This window comes from Lactuca serriola, chromosome 2, assembly GCF_051521515.1.
Source record: "Lactuca serriola cultivar US96UC23 chromosome 2, Lser_US96UC23_V15, whole genome shotgun sequence".
Lineage (NCBI taxonomy): Eukaryota > Viridiplantae > Streptophyta > Magnoliopsida > Asterales > Asteraceae > Lactuca > Lactuca serriola.
The window spans coordinates 194,921,650-194,940,088 of record NC_136409.1 but is presented as its reverse complement, the minus strand read 5'-3'; the positions used below and the strand labels follow the sequence as shown (position 1 = coordinate 194,940,088).

At 35.8% G+C, this 18,439-nt stretch overlaps 1 protein-coding gene and 1 long non-coding RNA gene across 6 annotated transcripts; both read right to left on the bottom strand.

Annotated features, from left to right (window-relative positions):
- Positions 1 to 5,788: 5,788 nt before the first annotated feature.
- On the bottom strand, positions 5,789 to 7,051 carry LOC145087947 (uncharacterized). The gene is made up of 3 exons (XR_013700914.1): positions 6,792 to 7,051; positions 5,998 to 6,054; positions 5,789 to 5,856 (listed from the first exon to the last, which is right to left on the bottom strand). It is a non-coding gene; the product is annotated as an uncharacterized LOC145087947 (long non-coding RNA).
- A 1,885-nt stretch (positions 7,052 to 8,936) lies between these two features.
- LOC145087946 (isovaleryl-CoA dehydrogenase, mitochondrial-like) lies at positions 8,937 to 16,768 on the bottom strand. 5 transcript variants are annotated; one of them, XM_079026096.1, is made up of 15 exons: positions 16,560 to 16,768; positions 16,334 to 16,417; positions 13,409 to 13,466; positions 11,273 to 11,397; positions 10,813 to 10,857; positions 10,681 to 10,729; positions 10,464 to 10,573; positions 10,296 to 10,372; positions 10,143 to 10,193; positions 9,993 to 10,057; positions 9,728 to 9,882; positions 9,613 to 9,653; positions 9,474 to 9,528; positions 9,327 to 9,383; positions 8,937 to 9,159 (listed from the first exon to the last, which is right to left on the bottom strand). In XM_079026096.1, the coding sequence occupies exons 1-15, from the start codon at positions 16,677 to 16,679 to the stop codon at positions 9,013 to 9,015; spliced, it is 1,239 nt and encodes a 412-aa protein (XP_078882222.1). In that variant the 5' UTR covers positions 16,680 to 16,768; the 3' UTR covers positions 8,937 to 9,012. The 5 variants fall into 5 exon arrangements, with proteins under 5 accessions (XP_078882222.1, XP_078882224.1, XP_078882225.1 ...); XM_079026098.1 differs by having other exon boundaries at positions 16,118 to 16,439; positions 16,560 to 16,698; XM_079026099.1 differs by having other exon boundaries at positions 16,118 to 16,459; positions 16,560 to 16,654.
- Positions 16,769 to 18,439: the final 1,671 nt, after the last annotated feature.

Here is an 18,439-nt window from a genome sequence, read left to right as displayed (position 1 = left end):
ATGACCCATGCCCTTCTGTGTCTCCATACCATACATATAAATACGATGAGTAAACTTCCAAAAGTCAACGACATTTAAAAATGGATTTTCTAAATACACGTGTAAAATTCCTAATGCATGAAGATCACCTAAATTTTGTTCATCGTTATCAACGCTCAATGTTGCTATTAATATAAAATCACCTTATCTTATTTAAAAACAGATGCGTTTGAAAAAAAGGTTGTAGAATATAGATGTTTTGAAAATGTTTGTAGAAATAACGCTATAGAGTATTGTTCAAAAAAAGAAGTTCTGAAATATCCTTGCTACATCATCTTCATTACATCATTATTATATCCCTACTAAACTAACTAAACTATGAAATAACAACCAGTCCACCACTCCATATATTTATATCTTTTTATCTTTTATTTATTTTAATACAACATTAAAAAAAACACAATATATTCTAAGCAAAATAAATTTTTCAGTAAATTATCAAATAAACATTACCTTAATAAAAATAAAAATGAATACATAAAATTAAAGCTACCTTACTCTAAAAATCAAAATTAATAAAAATAAAAATGAATACATAAAATTAAAGCTACCTTACTCTAAAAATCAAAATTACAGTAGAAACTTCTTTAAAAAAAATTACATTAGAAATGCCTACTTTACAAATAAAAATTAAACTAAAATTAGAAATCGTCATATTTTTCTTGAATGTTCTGTTGGGTTTTTAAAAATGCTTATAGTTGTAGCAGAAATGCAACGTCTCAAATTTTAAACTAAAATTTCATTTAAAATCTGATTAACGTTTAAGTATATTCCTAAAAACATATTATATTATCCTTTCGTTTTGGAAACGTAAGCTTAAACATAGTATATTTATTAAACCAGCGGAAGTCACAAACAATAAATCTTCGATGCGAATGTACAGTCACGTCGCGTCCTTCCCTCGAACAACCTTAAAAACATTTAACTTAACAACATAAGCATAAAGCTTAGTGAGTTCTCAAGTATACCATATATTATATCATAAGTATAATGCATACAAGCAAGGCTCTCAGCACAATAGTCGATCCACCTTCATCCCTATCAAGCGTGCATATTAACATTACATATACAATCATTAACACCCTGTCATCATACCCCTACCAGCTCTCAGCCATCATACAACCACCGACTCTCAGTCGTCCGACAATCATACATAAGCTACTATTAATATTGGAGGATCATCAATGTATAGTCATGCGTAGTCAGAAAATAAGATAGTCAGTCGAACATGTGTTCCTTCCCTAAGGCATTTATTAGACAAGAACAAACAATAAGGTCAGATCAAGAGTTCTAAGGCTATCTGAATTAAACTACATACAACCCTTAAGACATTCATTCACTAATCAACCAACACTAACAATACTCCAACTAGACATTACTCATAAAAGTATCATACAATCAAACAATCACATACCCAGCAAATACTATCTTGTTTAAATAGCATACTTGTTCCCTGATACAAAGGATATGCAGTGTCATATGCAATATAGTGAGAAAACGCATCTGATCAGTAGGTTCGATGATAGGATACAAACAAGTATGAACAATACGATTATCACAGAGATGGTTTTCACTAATAAGAGTTCTCACAAAGAGAACGAGGTACACAAAGTGGCTATTAGGGTTGAACCCTGTTACAAGAATGTACTCGTGCTAAAATGCAGACGAGTACCTAACTCTTCATGAAATTTCTTCCAAAATATGGAAGTAAACCGTACATCTCGGTCAGAAATCACGGAAATTGGCACTCCGTGTCGAGCTACTACCTCTCTGATGTAGATGTCGGCAAGCCTCTCGGCCGAAATGCTCTCCTGGATCGGGATGAAATGGGCGCTCTTGGTCAACCGATCCACGATGACCCAAATCGAATCCACTCCCCATGCGGTCCTTGGAAGTTTTGTGATGAAATCCATAGTAATATCCTCCTATTTCCACACAGGGATGTCCAACGATTACGTCTTGTCGTGAAGCCTCTAGTGTTCGGCCTTGACCTTCCTATAGGTCAAGCACCTCTCAACGTACCAGGCTACATCCCACTTCATGCAGGGCCACCAGTAATCAGGAAGAATATCTCTATATATCTTCGTCGCCCCGAGATGGATAGAAAATCTGCACTTATGCGCCTCGTCCACTAGGATTTGGCACACACCTCTTGCGTACGGAACCCACACTCTACGGTGAAGTATCAACAACTTGCGGATATCATAGTTGGAGGAAATTTGGCCCACGATACGCTCACTCTTTCAGTGTTCCTTCTTCATAGCCTCCTATTGGGCCTCCCAGATCTTCTCCAGAAGCGGAGTCACTAATGTCATCCTCAGACAGATGTCTCTGATCAGGGCTACGAATACCTTGCGGCTGAGTGCATCGGCCACTACATTCTCCTTCCCCGGGTGGTAGAGGATCTCACAGTCGTAATCCTTTACCATATCTAACCATCCACGCTGCCTCATGTTCAGATTCAGTTGATCCATGAGGTACCCTAAGCACTTGTGGTCCGTGTAAATGGTACAATGGACCCCATAGAGGTAGTGCCGCCAGATCTTGAGGGCGAAAACAACCGCCCCCAACTCCAAGTTGTGCGTCAGGTAGTTCGCCTCGTGAGGCTTCAGATGCCTCGAGGCGTAGGCGATGACTTGCCCTCTCTACATTAACATTGCGCCCGAACCCGAAATGGATGCATTGCACTATACTACAAAATCCTCAATGCCCTCTGGCAGGGCTAAATTCGGCGCCTCACACAACCTCTGCATCAAATTCTCGGACGCTGTTTGCTGCTTAAGCCCCCAGCAAAATACAACGACCTTCTTCGTCAGTCGGGTCAAGGGTACTGCTATCTTGGAGAACTCCTGTATGAATCTCCGGTAAAAGCCTACTAACCCGAGGAAACTTTAAATCTAAGATGGAGACTTTTGAACCTCCCATCTCATCACGACATCCACTTTGGCTGGGCCGACCAAAACACCGTTCTGGTTGACAAGGTGCCCTAGAAACTGCACCCCGTGCAACCAGAACTTACACTTGGAGAACTTGGTGTACAAGCTTTCCCTCCTTATGGTATCCAACACCTCCCGAAAGTGCTCGTCGTGCTGCTCTTGCGTCTTGGAGTAAACCAAGATGTCATCAATAAAGACTATCACAGACCGATCCAACATCGGTCTACATACACGGTTCATGAGGTCCATGAACGCGTCAAGGGCATTGGTGAGCCCAAAGGGCATCACCACAAACTTGTAGTGGCCATAGCGAGTCCAGAAAGCTGTCTTCTATACATCCTCATCTCTGAATCACATTTGGTGGTAGCCCGAATGCAAATCTATCTTGGAAACCAAGATGTCCCGTATAGCTGGTCGAAGAGATCATCGATCCTCGGGAGTGGGTAACGGTTCTTCACCGTTACCTTTTTCAGCTCCAGGTAGTCTATACACATCCGATGTGACCCGTCCTTCTTCTTCACAAACAGGATTGGGGCTCCCTGTCTGCTCGGCCTAATGAATCTCTTGTCTAACATCTCCTGCAACTGGGTAGACAACTCATGCATCTCAGGAAGAGCCAACCGATATGGTGCCTTGGTTATCGGAGCCGCACCCGGGACTAGGTCGATCTTGAACTCTACTTGTCTCTCCAGAGGTATCCCAGGCAACTCCTCTAGAAATACGTCCGGGTACTCTCGCACCATTGGCACATCACTCACGGTCGCCTTACCCGCCTCCCGGGTATCCATGAAGTAGGTGACATATCCTGCGCAACCTTGTTGAAGGTAGCGCCTAGCCCTCACTGCTGAGCACAACGCTGGTCCACGCTGCAGCCTCTCGCCCTGAATCATCAAATCTTCCCCACTTGGGGTCCTAACACGTTCCAACTACTACATACAGTCGATAACCGCCCCCATTAGGGCTCAACCAATCCATGCCTATGATGACCTTGTTTCCACGCAAAGAAATGGGAACCAAATCCACGAGGTAACACTCGTCATACATCCTTAAAACACAATCTCTGTCGACCTCCGTTGCCTGTACAGATCGGTCGTCAGCAATCTCGACCTCTAAATGACAATCCAACATGCCCGAAGACTCAGAAAACCTCTTGCTAAGAGCAAGACAGATGAATGATCGGGTAGCCCCCGAGTCGAATAACACCTATACTAGGATAGCGTTCACATGGAACGATCCTAAACAAAACACATAAAACACATAACATAAATATCATAACCGACATGTAATAAGAGTTAGGGAGAAGAAAACATACCTGTCACCACATCCAGTGCGGCACGCGCCTCTTCGGCAGTCAGCTGTCGGCTCCTCACCACTGGAGCATCTGTCTTGCCCTGTCGGCCATCCGTGATCTGCAGGGTCGCTAGAGCTGGCGCTTCTGATGTCAATCTCGGGCAGTTAGCCTTTTATGGCCCTTCGGATTGCAATAAAAGCAAATCAGGTTTGATGTCTGAAGGGTAAGGGTAGGGGCAGTACAATCCCTGCCAAAATGCCCAAGCTTGCCGCACTTATAGCAGACCGATGACCCTAATCTACAAACTCCCTCATGTGTCTCGTCGCATTTCCCACAGCGGCTCCAGCTCTGCTGGCCCTTCGACCTAGAGTCGGATCCCTTGGGCTTCTTCCCCGAAATCCTGGTCACCTGCGCCCAGTCTCCGCCTTCCTCTTCCGGATGTACTCTATATCAATCTCTCTCTCTCTCTCTCCACCCTGGCTATCATTGCAATTATTATATTAAAATATTATGTAGAATTTAATAAAATAGAAAAAACTCACAAAATGACATGTAGAAAAAAAATAAAGTCAAAATAGCTACAAAATGAAATTTGGCAAATTGAATGAGAGTGTGACAAGTGGCAAAAAAACATTTATTTATTAGAGATGATATTATGTGGGATTTAATAAAATAAAAAAAAACTCATAGAATGACATGTGGAAAAAAAATTAAATAACTAAAAGATGACATTTGACAAATTGGATGACTGTAACAAGTGATAAAAAACATTTATTTATTAGAGAGGATGTAAAAGTTTTTTCTAAGTAAAATTATAAGAAAAGATCTCCCAATGGTTAGATTGATTTTCTTTTTCAAAATGGTTTCGTACAATATTATAGTTACCCAAAAACCCTTATATATAACTTAGTGGTTACAATCGTTCTTTTTTAAAGAAAAAAAGTCTTTTAAAGTTAAATCTAGAAATATATTCTTTCGGTGATTTATTAAGACTGTTCGGTACGGGGCCGTTAAGGCTCGTTATTGTCTTCGAGGCACAACCTTAACGGCGTTACCACGGAAGGAACATCGCCCCCACCTCTAGTTATGGGATGTGGCGTTATAAAATGTTGTAACAAGCAAGAGAGGCAACACCCAATCACATTATTTCCTTCTCTTTTTCTTTATTTCTCTCTCCTATTAACATCATGTTATAACATAGGAACAACACCCCCCACTTCAGGTTATAACATGTTAAACCGTAAGAAAATGTGAGGTTGCAATATTTGGCATCATAACCCTCTTGACCACACCCAATAGTCTATATCATAAAAATTATAATGGAATTCGGCCATGTTTATATCAACCAAATTATGAAATTACAAAACTTGTAAAACCCAAATAGTTTTTATTAAAATGTAAAGTGTTTGAATTTAATATTCAGTGATGATATTTATGAAAATATCATTGTTCTCTAAAGAGTTGGCGGCCTATAAGCATTCTTCTGATCTCACTTGTTCCAGCAGCAATCTCATATAATTTGGCATCACGAAGAAATCGGCCGGTAGGGTACTCATTCATATACCTATTCCCACCCAGACATTGAATCGCCTGACAATATATATATATATATATATATATATATATATATATATATATATATATATATATATTTCAATTTTATAACCAAAATATTCATTCATTGGAGATTGGGATTCATTGAATTCACAAATCGGAAATTTAATTTCAAACCTGTAAAGCAACTTGCGTGGCTCTTTCAGCAGCAACAAGTATTGCCCCAACACAATCCTACAAGAATTAATTACAAACCCATGCATCAATGGACAATAATTTTGCTTGAATTTATGCATTTTAATCATATTTTTTTGGAAACAACAAATATATTAATATATCAAAAACCCAACCAAAAGCAAGAAGCAAACGGAGGGGAATGAATAGAAACAAACAGAGAATCACAGAAAAAATAAAAAAGCATAGTTACAAGAAACAAAGAAGAGATTTTATTTTATTTTATTTATTTATTTATTTTAGAATGGGAAGCAACTCCATTCCACCCATCTACCTACCCAATTCCCCCTGAATTTGATCCATTCGTAAGTTTGAAGAATTATAGAATCCGCAATGATTGCAGGGGAAGCACCAATTTTCGTGAAAGTTTTTCCATTTCTTGCTATCCATATGTTCCAAAAAGTGGCGTAAAAAATCATGTTGAGAATTTCTCTCTTCTTGGGACAATTCCCCCATGAGGCAGCAAAATCAATAAGACCACGTACTGAGTTGAATTGATTATTGTCAATTCCGCACCATTTTAAAATCCAATACCATACCTCCTTGGAGAATCCGCAATCAGCTAGAAGATGATTCGAAGATTCGTTACTTTCCCCACATAATTGGCAATTTGGATTTTGGACTAATATACCCCTAAGACTAAGCAACTGCGCAACAGGAATTCTATCCATTACAGCCCTCCACACAAAACATTTCACTTTTAAGGGGATTAATTTCGACCTAGTGAGGGGACTCACCTCAATCCAAGATAACCGAACACTCGAGCCGCTGCTACTGGAATCCTTGCACTAACATCATTAAATAACATTCCTTCAATAATTGATCCTCGACCCAATCTAGAATTTTAGTCTGATGGCCAAAACTTTCAGGGTAAAAGTCCATTTTACCCCATTTCTTAATTTGCCAATATCCATAGCCCAATCCAAGCATCATAAGCCCAAATCCCTTAAATGGCACCATAAGGCCCAATAAGGCCTAATATCCAAATTAGGCCTAAAACCCATCATGGGCCTAATCCTAACAGGCCCAAAATATCCATTGGTCAAGTCTGGTCAAACTTATGGTCAACGGTCAATGGTCAAAAGGTCAACAAATCAAGAAGGCCCAAACAGACTGAGTACGCCGTGTGTACTTAGTTGGTACGCACAGCATACATCGAGTTGACCCAGTATGTGTCGCGTACCGGCAGGTACACCCCGCATACGCATACTGCTCACAATCCACATAGAATATGAGAGGATATTATGTGAGATTTAATAAAATAGAAAAAACTCATAAAATAGCATGTTGAAAAAAAAATAATTTAAAATAACTACAAAATGATATTTGACAAATTGAATGAGTGTGACAAGTGATAAAAAAAAACTTTTATTTATCACTACTACACAAGTCATTTAATAGTGCGAGTGGTTTTTATTTTTTGATGCGGTCCTTTCTAAAAACTGACTTATTAAATATCTACAGCATAAAAAAAAAGAACCGCACCATAAAATAGCTTTATTAGTGTGGTTTTCCAAAAGCGCACCATTAAAGCATTTTTTGAGGCGGTTTCCCAAAATCGCACCAAAAAATAATTTCGAAAACCGCCTCAAAAAATAATTTGCACTAAAAAACATTGAACCACACCAAAAAATAATTCGCATTAAAAAACATTCAACCGCACCATTAATCTTTTTTCTAAAAATTTCATTCTTCACGAGATCCCTCCAAATTTCGTTTAAAATTTTCATGTTCAACCAAGCTACAAGTTGGTTGATCATTCCAATTTTTATTTCCCTCTTATATTTTCGTTTTTCCTTCTATATTTTCATTTCCCTCTAAAAGTATGTGTGCCCTGTGTGTGCTTTTCCCTTTTTATAGACAACACAAGAAGCATATCTCTTTTTTCCTTCCTTATTTTCTTTTTCTGATTAACGTTTGGTTTGTTTAAGGTGAAATAAGTTGGTTGATCGAAAATATGTAGGAGATGATGGTGCTTCGATGGTTCTAGTAAAGGCATGACATTTGTGGTTGGTGTTGATGGTGGTTAGTGGTGAAGATATGCAGATAAACTAATGTTTGTTCTTCTTCCTTTTATTTTATTGATTTATGTTTGGTTTGTTTAAGGTGGAAAAAACGATGGTAACGAGGATGTTGGGTGTTCTTCATGGCTGTAATGATGGTTTCCGGCAAAGGTGGGGCAGATGGCGATGGTGTCAACTGGTGGTGGTTTATCCTTGGTTGTAAAGGAGGTCGATGTTGAGATGCTCGACGGTGGTTAATGACGATAAAAATGGTGTGGCTTGGTGAATCTTGTCTTCTCGGCAACAAACACGCGGTAGTTATGACGGTGGTTTTCGGTGGGATTGTTTTTTTTTTTTTTTTTTTTTTTTTTTTTTTTTTTTTTGTGCTGTTAGCATTTTTGGGGCGGTTTTCATCATTTTATGGTGCAGTTTGTATTTTTCCTCTACTATTTTTTGATGTGGTTTTGACTATTTTTTGAGACGGTTTTAACCGCACTATTAAATGAGGGTATTTTTTGATGCGATATTTGTTAGTGCGGTTCAATAACCGCATCAAATAACTATTTTAACCGCATCAACAAATCATTTATGTACTAGTGTATTAGAAAGGATATAAAAGTTTTTTCAAGTAGAATTATAAGAAACTACCAATGGTAAGATTGATTTTCTTTTTCAAACCGCTTTCATACAATATTATATAGTTACCCGAAAACTTTTATATGTAACTTAGTAGTTACAATCGTTCTTTTTGAAAGAAAAAAAACGTATTAATTTTAAAGTTAAATCTAGAAACATATTCTTTCGGTGATTTATTAAATCGTAAAAATTACAATGGAATTCGGCCATGTTTATATCAACCAAATTATGAAATTACAAAACTTGTAAAACCCAAATAGTTTTTATTAAAATGTAAAGTGTTTGAATTTAATATTCAGTGATGATATTTATGAAAATATCATTGTTCTCTAAAGAGTTGGCGGCCTATAAGCATTCTTCTGATCTCACTTGTTCCGACAGCAATCTCATATAATTTGGCATCACGAAGAAATCGGCCGGTAGGGTACTCATTCATATACCCATTCCCACCCAGACATTGAATCGCCTGACAAATATATATATATATATATATATATATATATATATATATATATATATATATATATATATATATATATATATATATATATAATTTCAATTTTATAACCAAAATATTCATTCATTGGAGATCGGGATTCATTGAATTCACAAATCGGAAATTTAATTTCAAACCTGTAAAGCAACTTGCGTGGCTCTTTCAGCAGCAACAAGTATCGCCCCAGCACAATCCTACAAGAATTAATTACAAACCCATGCATCAATGGACAATGATTTTGCTTGAATTTATGCATTTTAATCATAGCTAGCTACAAATTTCACCTTTGTAATGATTTTTCCATTGTCACAATCCGTTGCAACAGAATATACATATGATCTATAACACGATTGAAACTATATATCAATAACAATGACCATGAGGCTATAAGACCTCTGAAGTTGAAAAACTGTTCATTTTTACCTTGAAGACTGCAAAGCAACATACATGTCCGCAATCTTCCCCTGTTTTAGCACAAGATTAAAAAAAAAAATGAAACAACATAATAAAAATGCGACTGAAAATGCATGAATTGAACCTCCATAAGTTGAAACTGCCCAATGGGGCGTCCGAATTGTTCACGTTGGCGGACATATGGAAGAACAATATCAAGACATGCTTGCATGATCCCGATAGGTCCAGCTGCGAATACGATTCTCTCTAAATCTAATCCGGACATCATGATATAAACTCCTGGAATGCATAATTGAAAACCAAAAGAGAATTCTTTTTATTGATTTTTGCTTCATGAGAGAAAATCAGAAAAACAAGATGAAATTATCTTTGCGTGCATGCAATGATACCTTTTCCTATTTCACCAAGTATATTCTCTGTAGGAACAAAGCAATTTTCAAAAACAAGCTCGTATCTGAGATCCGGAAGATGAGATAAAGATTGTTAAATTTATCTTAGAAGAGAGACATTGAAAGTAGCCGGAAATAATGAATACATACGTAGGACTTCCACGCATTCCAAGTTTATCTAATTTTTGGGCAGCAATGAATCTGTATATCGAATGTAAATTACACAACAAGCAGAAGATTAGTGAGAGATCAAGAAAATATAACGTTTTCTAACCTTAGAGCTGCATGCATGAACCAACATACCCAGGCGCTCCTTTTTCAACGATAAACGCTGTTATCCCTTTTGACCCAGCAGAGACATCTGTTTTTGCGTAAACCACCTAATCAAATAAACTCTATCAGTTTTGGACTTTGACGAATTAATTAAGTAGGAGTAGGAAACTATATAAAAGTATTAAGATATACTCTTACCAGGGTGTCGGCAATTCCGCCATTGCTGCACCACATCTTGTTCCCATTTAAAACATAACCACCATCAACACGTTCAGCTTTACATTTCATCCCAACAGGATCTGAGCCAGCTGATACCATGCATATATGCATAAACACATCCATCGTTAATTGTAGAAGCATTAACATAATCTGAAATCTTAAGACCCGCAAAATACATATATATGTATGTATGTACCATTTGGTTCACTCATAGAAAGAGCTCCTACATGCTCCCCGCTAATTAGCTTTACAACAAAATTAATTGAAAAATTAGAATCTAGCGAGCTATAAATATGTACGATGTCAAAATTAAACCAAGTATATATACCTTGGGCAAATATCTTTCCTTCTGGGCAACATTTCCATGCCTCACCTTCAAGAACAAGAACACAATAACGAAGTCGTTAATTGTTGGAAAATATTCGTATCTTCTAAATGTAACTATCTTAACAATAATGTTAATAATTGTATCAATTAACTTGGAATGTTTAGTGCAGGAAAATGTAGGTTAATGAGAAGGAAAAGTGAGTGGATCATTTTAAATCCTTGTGTTGTAGAAGCAATAAAGTAAGTTTTCGACTTTTCGTTTATGAATATTGTTATTGTAAAGTTGTAACCTTTATATATATATATATATATATATATATATATATATATATATATATATATATATATATATATATATATATATATATATATATATATATATATACACACAACACAGACACACAAACACACGAATATAGTACCAGAATATTCCGTAACTATCAAGTTATCGTTTTAATTACCAATTGATTAATGCAGACGTTAGAATGACAAACATACGAAAGCCCAACTGACGCTGATGCACGACTAATCTCCTCCGTGGCCAAACAATGATACAAATAACCTACATCGAGTCCTCCATATTCCGCTGCATGTATTAAAAAGAAAGATTGGTTTCACATTTGACCCGACACCTTGATCAACAGATAAAAATAAATAAATAATATATAGTGAAGGTAGCAGATATACGCAATGGCGGAGATAGTGTATACATAGAGGGATACGTACACTATTTTTTTTTTTTTTACAAATGGTTCTTTTGCTTTTTGCTTTTTTGCTTTTCAACTTTTTCTTATGAAATATTTTTTGTATGGATAGTCCCTTTGGAGCAAATTGGATGGTTTTTATGACTAATTTTGTTAACAGATTATGTTAAGCATGAGAAATGATGAAAATGTGTTTGTTTTTTGCACATAAATAGTCTCTCTCTCTCTCTCTCTCTCTCTCTCTTTTTCTTTCTCTCTTTATTTGGGAACAAGGTCTTACACTGAAGAACAAGATGGAGACTGTAAATTACAGACGAAGATTGTAAAATAATAATCGTTGCTCGTCGAAATCGTGAATGGTTTATCGATTCTGTAAGAAGCCTAGGATCGTTATCATTGTTCAATTTCAAGTGTGGTACCAATCTCTAATTGCAATTCTTATAGGAGAGGCGTTAATATAAGTTCAAAGGCGGTAAAACACATAAAGTAGGGGGAGAGAAACTGAGAAGGGGATGTCGAAACAAGGAGTTACATGGCCGATAATTACGACTTGCAAGATGGAAATCAGATGCACACTCTTTCGTCTCCTCCCGATCAGTTGTCAATCGAACATCAAAATCACCTTCTGTATCTCTCAGTTTCTTACTCAAACATTTTTTTGCAAATCATCCTGATGTGTCAAAAGTTATAAGGCGACGTGGACCAAAATAGGGCGACTGGGAGACCTCTTCTCTCACAACCATCACCGACCACCGCTATACCATCTAACCACTAGTTGTGTCCATCAATTAATCAGAATTGTTGGGGTATTCACAACAAGTATTTAGTACGTAATACTGGGGGTTTTCTTGCTTATGTGCTACAATGAATAATAACTCCCAAAATTTCAGTTCATAGACAATCTTGATGATAAATTGAAGCGCTTTCTTGGAGTCTTGAAAACTCATTTTCCAAACATGAGTTTTGCTCTAACTTTGTTCTTCAGGTCAAACTTTGGTCAATAAAAAGAGCATCCCAGTCCCACACCCATTCCCAATACATATGAGTTCTTCATCTCTGATTTCTTTCAAAAAAATTAGTATTTTAAATTCTTCGATTTCTCATGTTTACAATTTTTCTTCACCCATTTGTTCATGGTAAGTCGTTTTCTGTGATGCCAATCAAGAACATGCCATAGGTCTAGATGCTCCTAATTTGGGTGTTTCTGGTTCGATCACCGATAACACAATCGACAAACTCAAAAAAGCTTTAATCTTTGGATCTAAGCAATACTCAGATCACTAATTTGCCTAACGATCTTTGGAGTTTGGGATCACTTGCAACTGTAGCGACATCCCCGCCGGAAAGGGTTTGCATCACAAGGTTGGGGAACACAAAAATGGAGATTCAGTTTGTTTCAATTGTGAATAGGATTTTATTTTGACATCTGGTGAACGTTTCATAAACCTTTTGATACAGTTTTGATGTTGGTTTTGGTTTGATGTTTGTATATGTATGTGTGTGAGAGAGACTATTTATGTGCAAAAAACAAAATGTGTTTTCGTCATTTTAAATACATTTAACAGAATATGTTAACAAAGTTAGTTATAAACACTATGTATGTGTAAGGTTTGTTCTGCAAGGACTATCTATGGAAAAAATGTTTCACAAAGACTATTTTAAAGGAAATTAAAAAGCAAAATGACCATTTGTGAAATTTTGTATTTTTTTGAGTTAGAGTTCTTCATTTGGCATTGCTCTTTCACCCTTCTTTCTTTGCCATGAATATCAACAGTTTAATGGGTTAGTTTAAAGGGTTAGTTAAATTTTATTTATTTTTTAATTTTTATTATATTAATTAATAAAATGGACCATGTTACCTTAAAGTCTGACTACGCCACTAGATATACGTACCTGGAGCGGTAAGTCCATGAAGATCAAAGTCTCCCATAGATTTCCATAAGTCAACATCCTGCAACATAAGTTTTTATTGGGTAAAAAATATGGTTTATACTTTGCTTTTCTGGGCAAGTGTATTTTTATGTAATATTTTATGTGTTTGCGGCTAGGTGGGGTGAAAAACGGGGTTTTGATCGAGTTTTGGAGCAAAAGGGGGTGAAAAACGTTGTTTTCACGTAATCTGCGAAAAGTTTACGGCCAGAGTTTACGGTCGGCGGTTTGCGGCTCGGAGTATACGGCTTGGACGGCTAGGGAAGATTCTTGGTGGCTTACAGCTTAGTAGCCTTGCTTCATTAAAAAAAGGGGGATCAATTTTAGGGGTACCGGGGATCGAACCCGGGTTTCCTCCCAAACCAACACGCGACTTACCAGTTGATCTACCAAGCATCTTGTTTCATTCCTTCCGTTTTTAATTGAAAAACTCTCATTTTCGAACCCAGTTTCACACAATTGTCACTTTCAGCCCAAAATTCAATTTCTTTTAGTTTTAAATTCATTTTTCACCCAAAAAAAATAGTTTTTAAATTTTGACTTTTATTTTTGACTTTTTACTTAAAATTTTGACTTTGACTTTTAAAATTTGACCTTAAACTTTGACTTTCTCGTTTAACTTTTAAATTTTCAAATTTAGCTTTTTGGTTTGACTTTTTAAATTTGACTTTTCTGGTTTATAGTCAAAAGGTTTGACTTTTAAGTTTGGTTTTGGCTTCTAGTTGTGCTTTTAATGTCTTTTAAGGTCAACGAGGGAAATAAAGACATGAAAGAGAATCGTCAGGATATGTTAAGACAAAATTTCAACATGTTTAATTATATCCATGGAGAAACCCTGGAAGCTCAGTTGCAACGATTTACTACACTTACTATTGAGATGAATATAGTTGGGTTCTTCTTAACTAAATCTGAGATAAACAAAAAGCTAAAGAATTCACTTCTCGTGGGATATGAATGTGGCTGTCATCAAGAAGACAAAAGATCTCAATCATCTTAGTCTCGCTGCTGTAATTGAAGAACTTGACGCTTTGAAGTGTGGAAATACAATGAGTTCTGCAAACATCCCGATGAATGAAGTTTCATGCTCTCCATCATGTGAATCTACAATTAAACTTCTTCGTGAACAAATTGATTTATTAAAAAGAGAAGTTGAGGACATGAGATATGAAGGATATCAACTCAGGAAAGGACAGAAACCCCTAAAGGCTAAATTAGAAGCAAAAACCAAAGACTTTAGGAGTTCTTTGGAAGTTCTTGATAACCAGGGTATATCGGGAAGTGGGGAACACGTTCTAGTGCAACTAAAATTGAACCATTTAAAAGGTTGCTTGTAGATCTCGCTGCTTAATTTAAGTGGACAGCAATACCCGTGGTCGTTGTTAGCTAAATGGTATATTTGGAAAATCTTGTCAATATCCTTCGTGTTTAACTGGACCACAATACCGGCAATTGACCAGATCTATTCATGAAGATGAATGTACTGATAAACAAGTTTAGGCTGTCTCACAACTTTGATCCCAAATATTTTTCTTTTTGTTAAATTTGTTCATAGTTTTCCTCTATGCACCAATTTAGGGGTGAATTAAAAAAAAAAGAAATTCAAAAATCAAACAAAAATCAGAAAATTCAAAAATCAAACAAAAATCAGAAAGTTAAAATCCAAAAATAGTGTTATTTCTGTTTTATTTCTTTTTCAGAAAAATCAAAAATCCAAAAATATTTTTTTACGTTTTATTTTTCCAGAAAATATGAAAAATCCAAAAATATTTTTTTTTGTGTGCTAAGTTTTCCTTTAGTTTTGTTTTGTCTTGAAAAGTGAATCCAGGTGTAGATGAGATTCATGGAGACTGTATCGAAGATTTTCGGAGCCAAGGCTTCATCCGTGAGCATCGAAGAATTCTCATTCGAAGGAGCGAGAAATGAAGATTATTCTTTCAACATTCAATCCTTCAACCCCAGAAGCAAGGTGAAGCTGCACTTTAAGATTATGTGACGAATTGCATTGAAGCCTCCTCAATCAATCTGTTGTTATCTATGAACCTGCTGAAGTGGTCCAAACGATTATTTCTCTCTGAAGTTCTCTCTAAAGATTCTCAAGCTGAAAGCACCAATTTTCAAGAATCTCTACAAGAAGCCTCCTCACCCAATGTGCGTTAAATCTCACATTCTGAAGAAATGCCCAACTGCTCAAGATGAAGTCATTTATTGAAGATTCATCAAGTTCATCTTGAAGCTGTGAAGTCATCAAAGATAAACGCCGAAGTCAATCTCCAACTGAAGATTAACAAGAAAAGCCAACTACTTTTTAGGGGGAGCTTGTTGGGTCAATTAAGAAAAGAAAGCTATAAACCAATGGGGAGATTGTTGTGTCAAAAATATGGGTTATTCTTTGCTTTTCTGGGCAATTGTATTTTTATGTAATATTTTATGTGTTTATGGCTAGGTGGGTGTTTACGGCCGTAAACGGGTTTACGGCCATAAACCCATTTACGGCCCATGTTCCCCATTTACATATAAATAGATGTTAGGTGGGTAAGGAGAGATAGATGAACGTGAGAATAGAATAGAGGAGCTTAAGTGTGTGCATTTGAAGGTGTTCTAGAGAGAGAAAAAAGAGAGTGTGTTAGTGTGTGTGAATATTATATCCGGATCTTCATTTATATCAATACATACAAGATTCATCATCTTCTTCTTCTCCTTCTCTTCTATTTTGATCTGACATCATCCGTTTGATTGGGATTCCGCACCATCAAACGGATCCGATTGATACAATTGATACACAAGCAGATTGATGACTTACAGTTTTAATACAACAGTTAGTTATTTTCAACATATTATAAGTATTTATGAAACATATATAGAAAAATGCATCATTTTTTTTCTAAGAACCTCCGGGAAAGAATCCGTCTTGTCGATTTTGTTTGCATGAGGAGCTATCTTCTCTTGGGCAAATTGTTGAACACCTTCTTTGAACTGCAATCATGATTGCAACAGGCTGTAGTAAAACTCATCAATCTGTCGTCTTAGACTTAGAGGTTACTTATACATAAATAAAAGAATAATCACAGTCGTCCATTTTATAACTCACAAACAAAAGAAAGAATAATATATATACCCTTATTTGTGTTTCATCGAATAACAAAGAGGTTGAGAAGGAAGCAGCAACTATTTTCCGTCGTGATACTGTCGTTCCATGCACCACAATTGGTCTAAGTACTCTTAGTGATCTCTGCATCGATCGGCTTTGACTTCTCGAATCAGATAAATATAATATATATATCCGAGAAAGAATGATTTCCAAAATATCTATTTAATGCTATTATAATGACCCATGCCCTTCTGTGTCTCCATACCATACATATAAATACGATGAGTAAACTTCCAAAAGTCAACGACATTTAAAAATGGATTTTCTAAATACACGTGTAAAATTCCTAATGCATGAAGATCACCTAAATTTTGTTCATCGTTATCAACGCTCAATGTTGCTATTAATATAAAATCACCTTATCTTATTTAAAAACAGATGCGTTTGAAAAAAAGGTTGTAGAATATAGATGTTTTGAAAATGTTTGTAGAAATAACGCTATAGAGTATTGTTCAAAAAAAGAAGTTCTGAAATATCCTTGCTACATCATCTTCATTACATCATTATTATATCCCTACTAAACTAACTAAACTATGAAATAACAACCAGTCCACCACTCCATATATTTATATCTTTTTATCTTTTATTTATTTTAATACAACATTAAAAAAAACACAATATATTCTAAGCAAAATAAATTTTTCAGTAAATTATCAAATAAACATTACCTTAATAAAAATAAAAATGAATACATAAAATTAAAGCTACCTTACTCTAAAAATCAAAATTAATAAAAATAAAAATGAATACATAAAATTAAAGCTACCTTACTCTAAAAATCAAAATTACAGTAGAAACTTCTTTAAAAAAAATTACATTAGAAACGCCTACTTTACAAATAAAAATTAAACTAAAATTAGAAATCGTCATATTTTTCTTGAATGTTCTGTTGGGTTTTTAAAAATGCTTATAGTTGTAGCAGAAATGCAACGTCTCAAATTTTAAACTAAAATTTCATTTAAAATCTGATTAACGTTTAAGTATATTCCTAAAAACATATTATATTATCCTTTCGTTTTGGAAACGTAAGCTTAAACATAGTATATTTATTAAACCAGCGGAAGTCACAAACAATAAATCTTCGATGCGAATGTACAGTCACGTCGCGTCCTTCCCTCGAACAACCTTAAAAACATTTAACTTAACAACATAAGCATAAAGCTTAGTGAGTTCTCAAGTATACCATATATTATATCATAAGTATAATGCATACAAGCAAGGCTCTCAGCACAATAGTCGATCCACCTTCATCCCTATCAAGCGTGCATATTAACATTACATATACAATCATTAACACCCTGTCATCATACCCCTACCAGCTCTCAGCCATCATACAACCACCGACTCTCAGTCGTCCGACAATCATACATAAGCTACTATTAATATTGGAGGATCATCAATGTATAGTCATGCGTAGTCAGAAAATAAGATAGTCAGTCGAACATGTGTTCCTTCCCTAAGGCATTTATTAGACAAGAACAAACAATAAGGTCAGATCAAGAGTTCTAAGGCTATCTGAATTAAACTACATACAACCCTTAAGACATTCATTCACTAATCAACCAACACTAACAATACTCCAACTAGACATTACTCATAAAAGTATCATACAATCAAACAATCACATACCCAACAAATACTATCTTGTTTAAATAGCATACTTGTTCCCTGATACAAAGGATATGCAGTGTCATATGCAATATAGTGAGAAAACGCATCTGATCAGTAGGTTCGATGATAGGATACAAACAAGTATGAACAATACGATTATCACATAGATGGTTTTCACTAATAAGAGTTCTCACAAAGAGAACGAGGTACACAAAGTGGCTATTAGGGTTGAACCC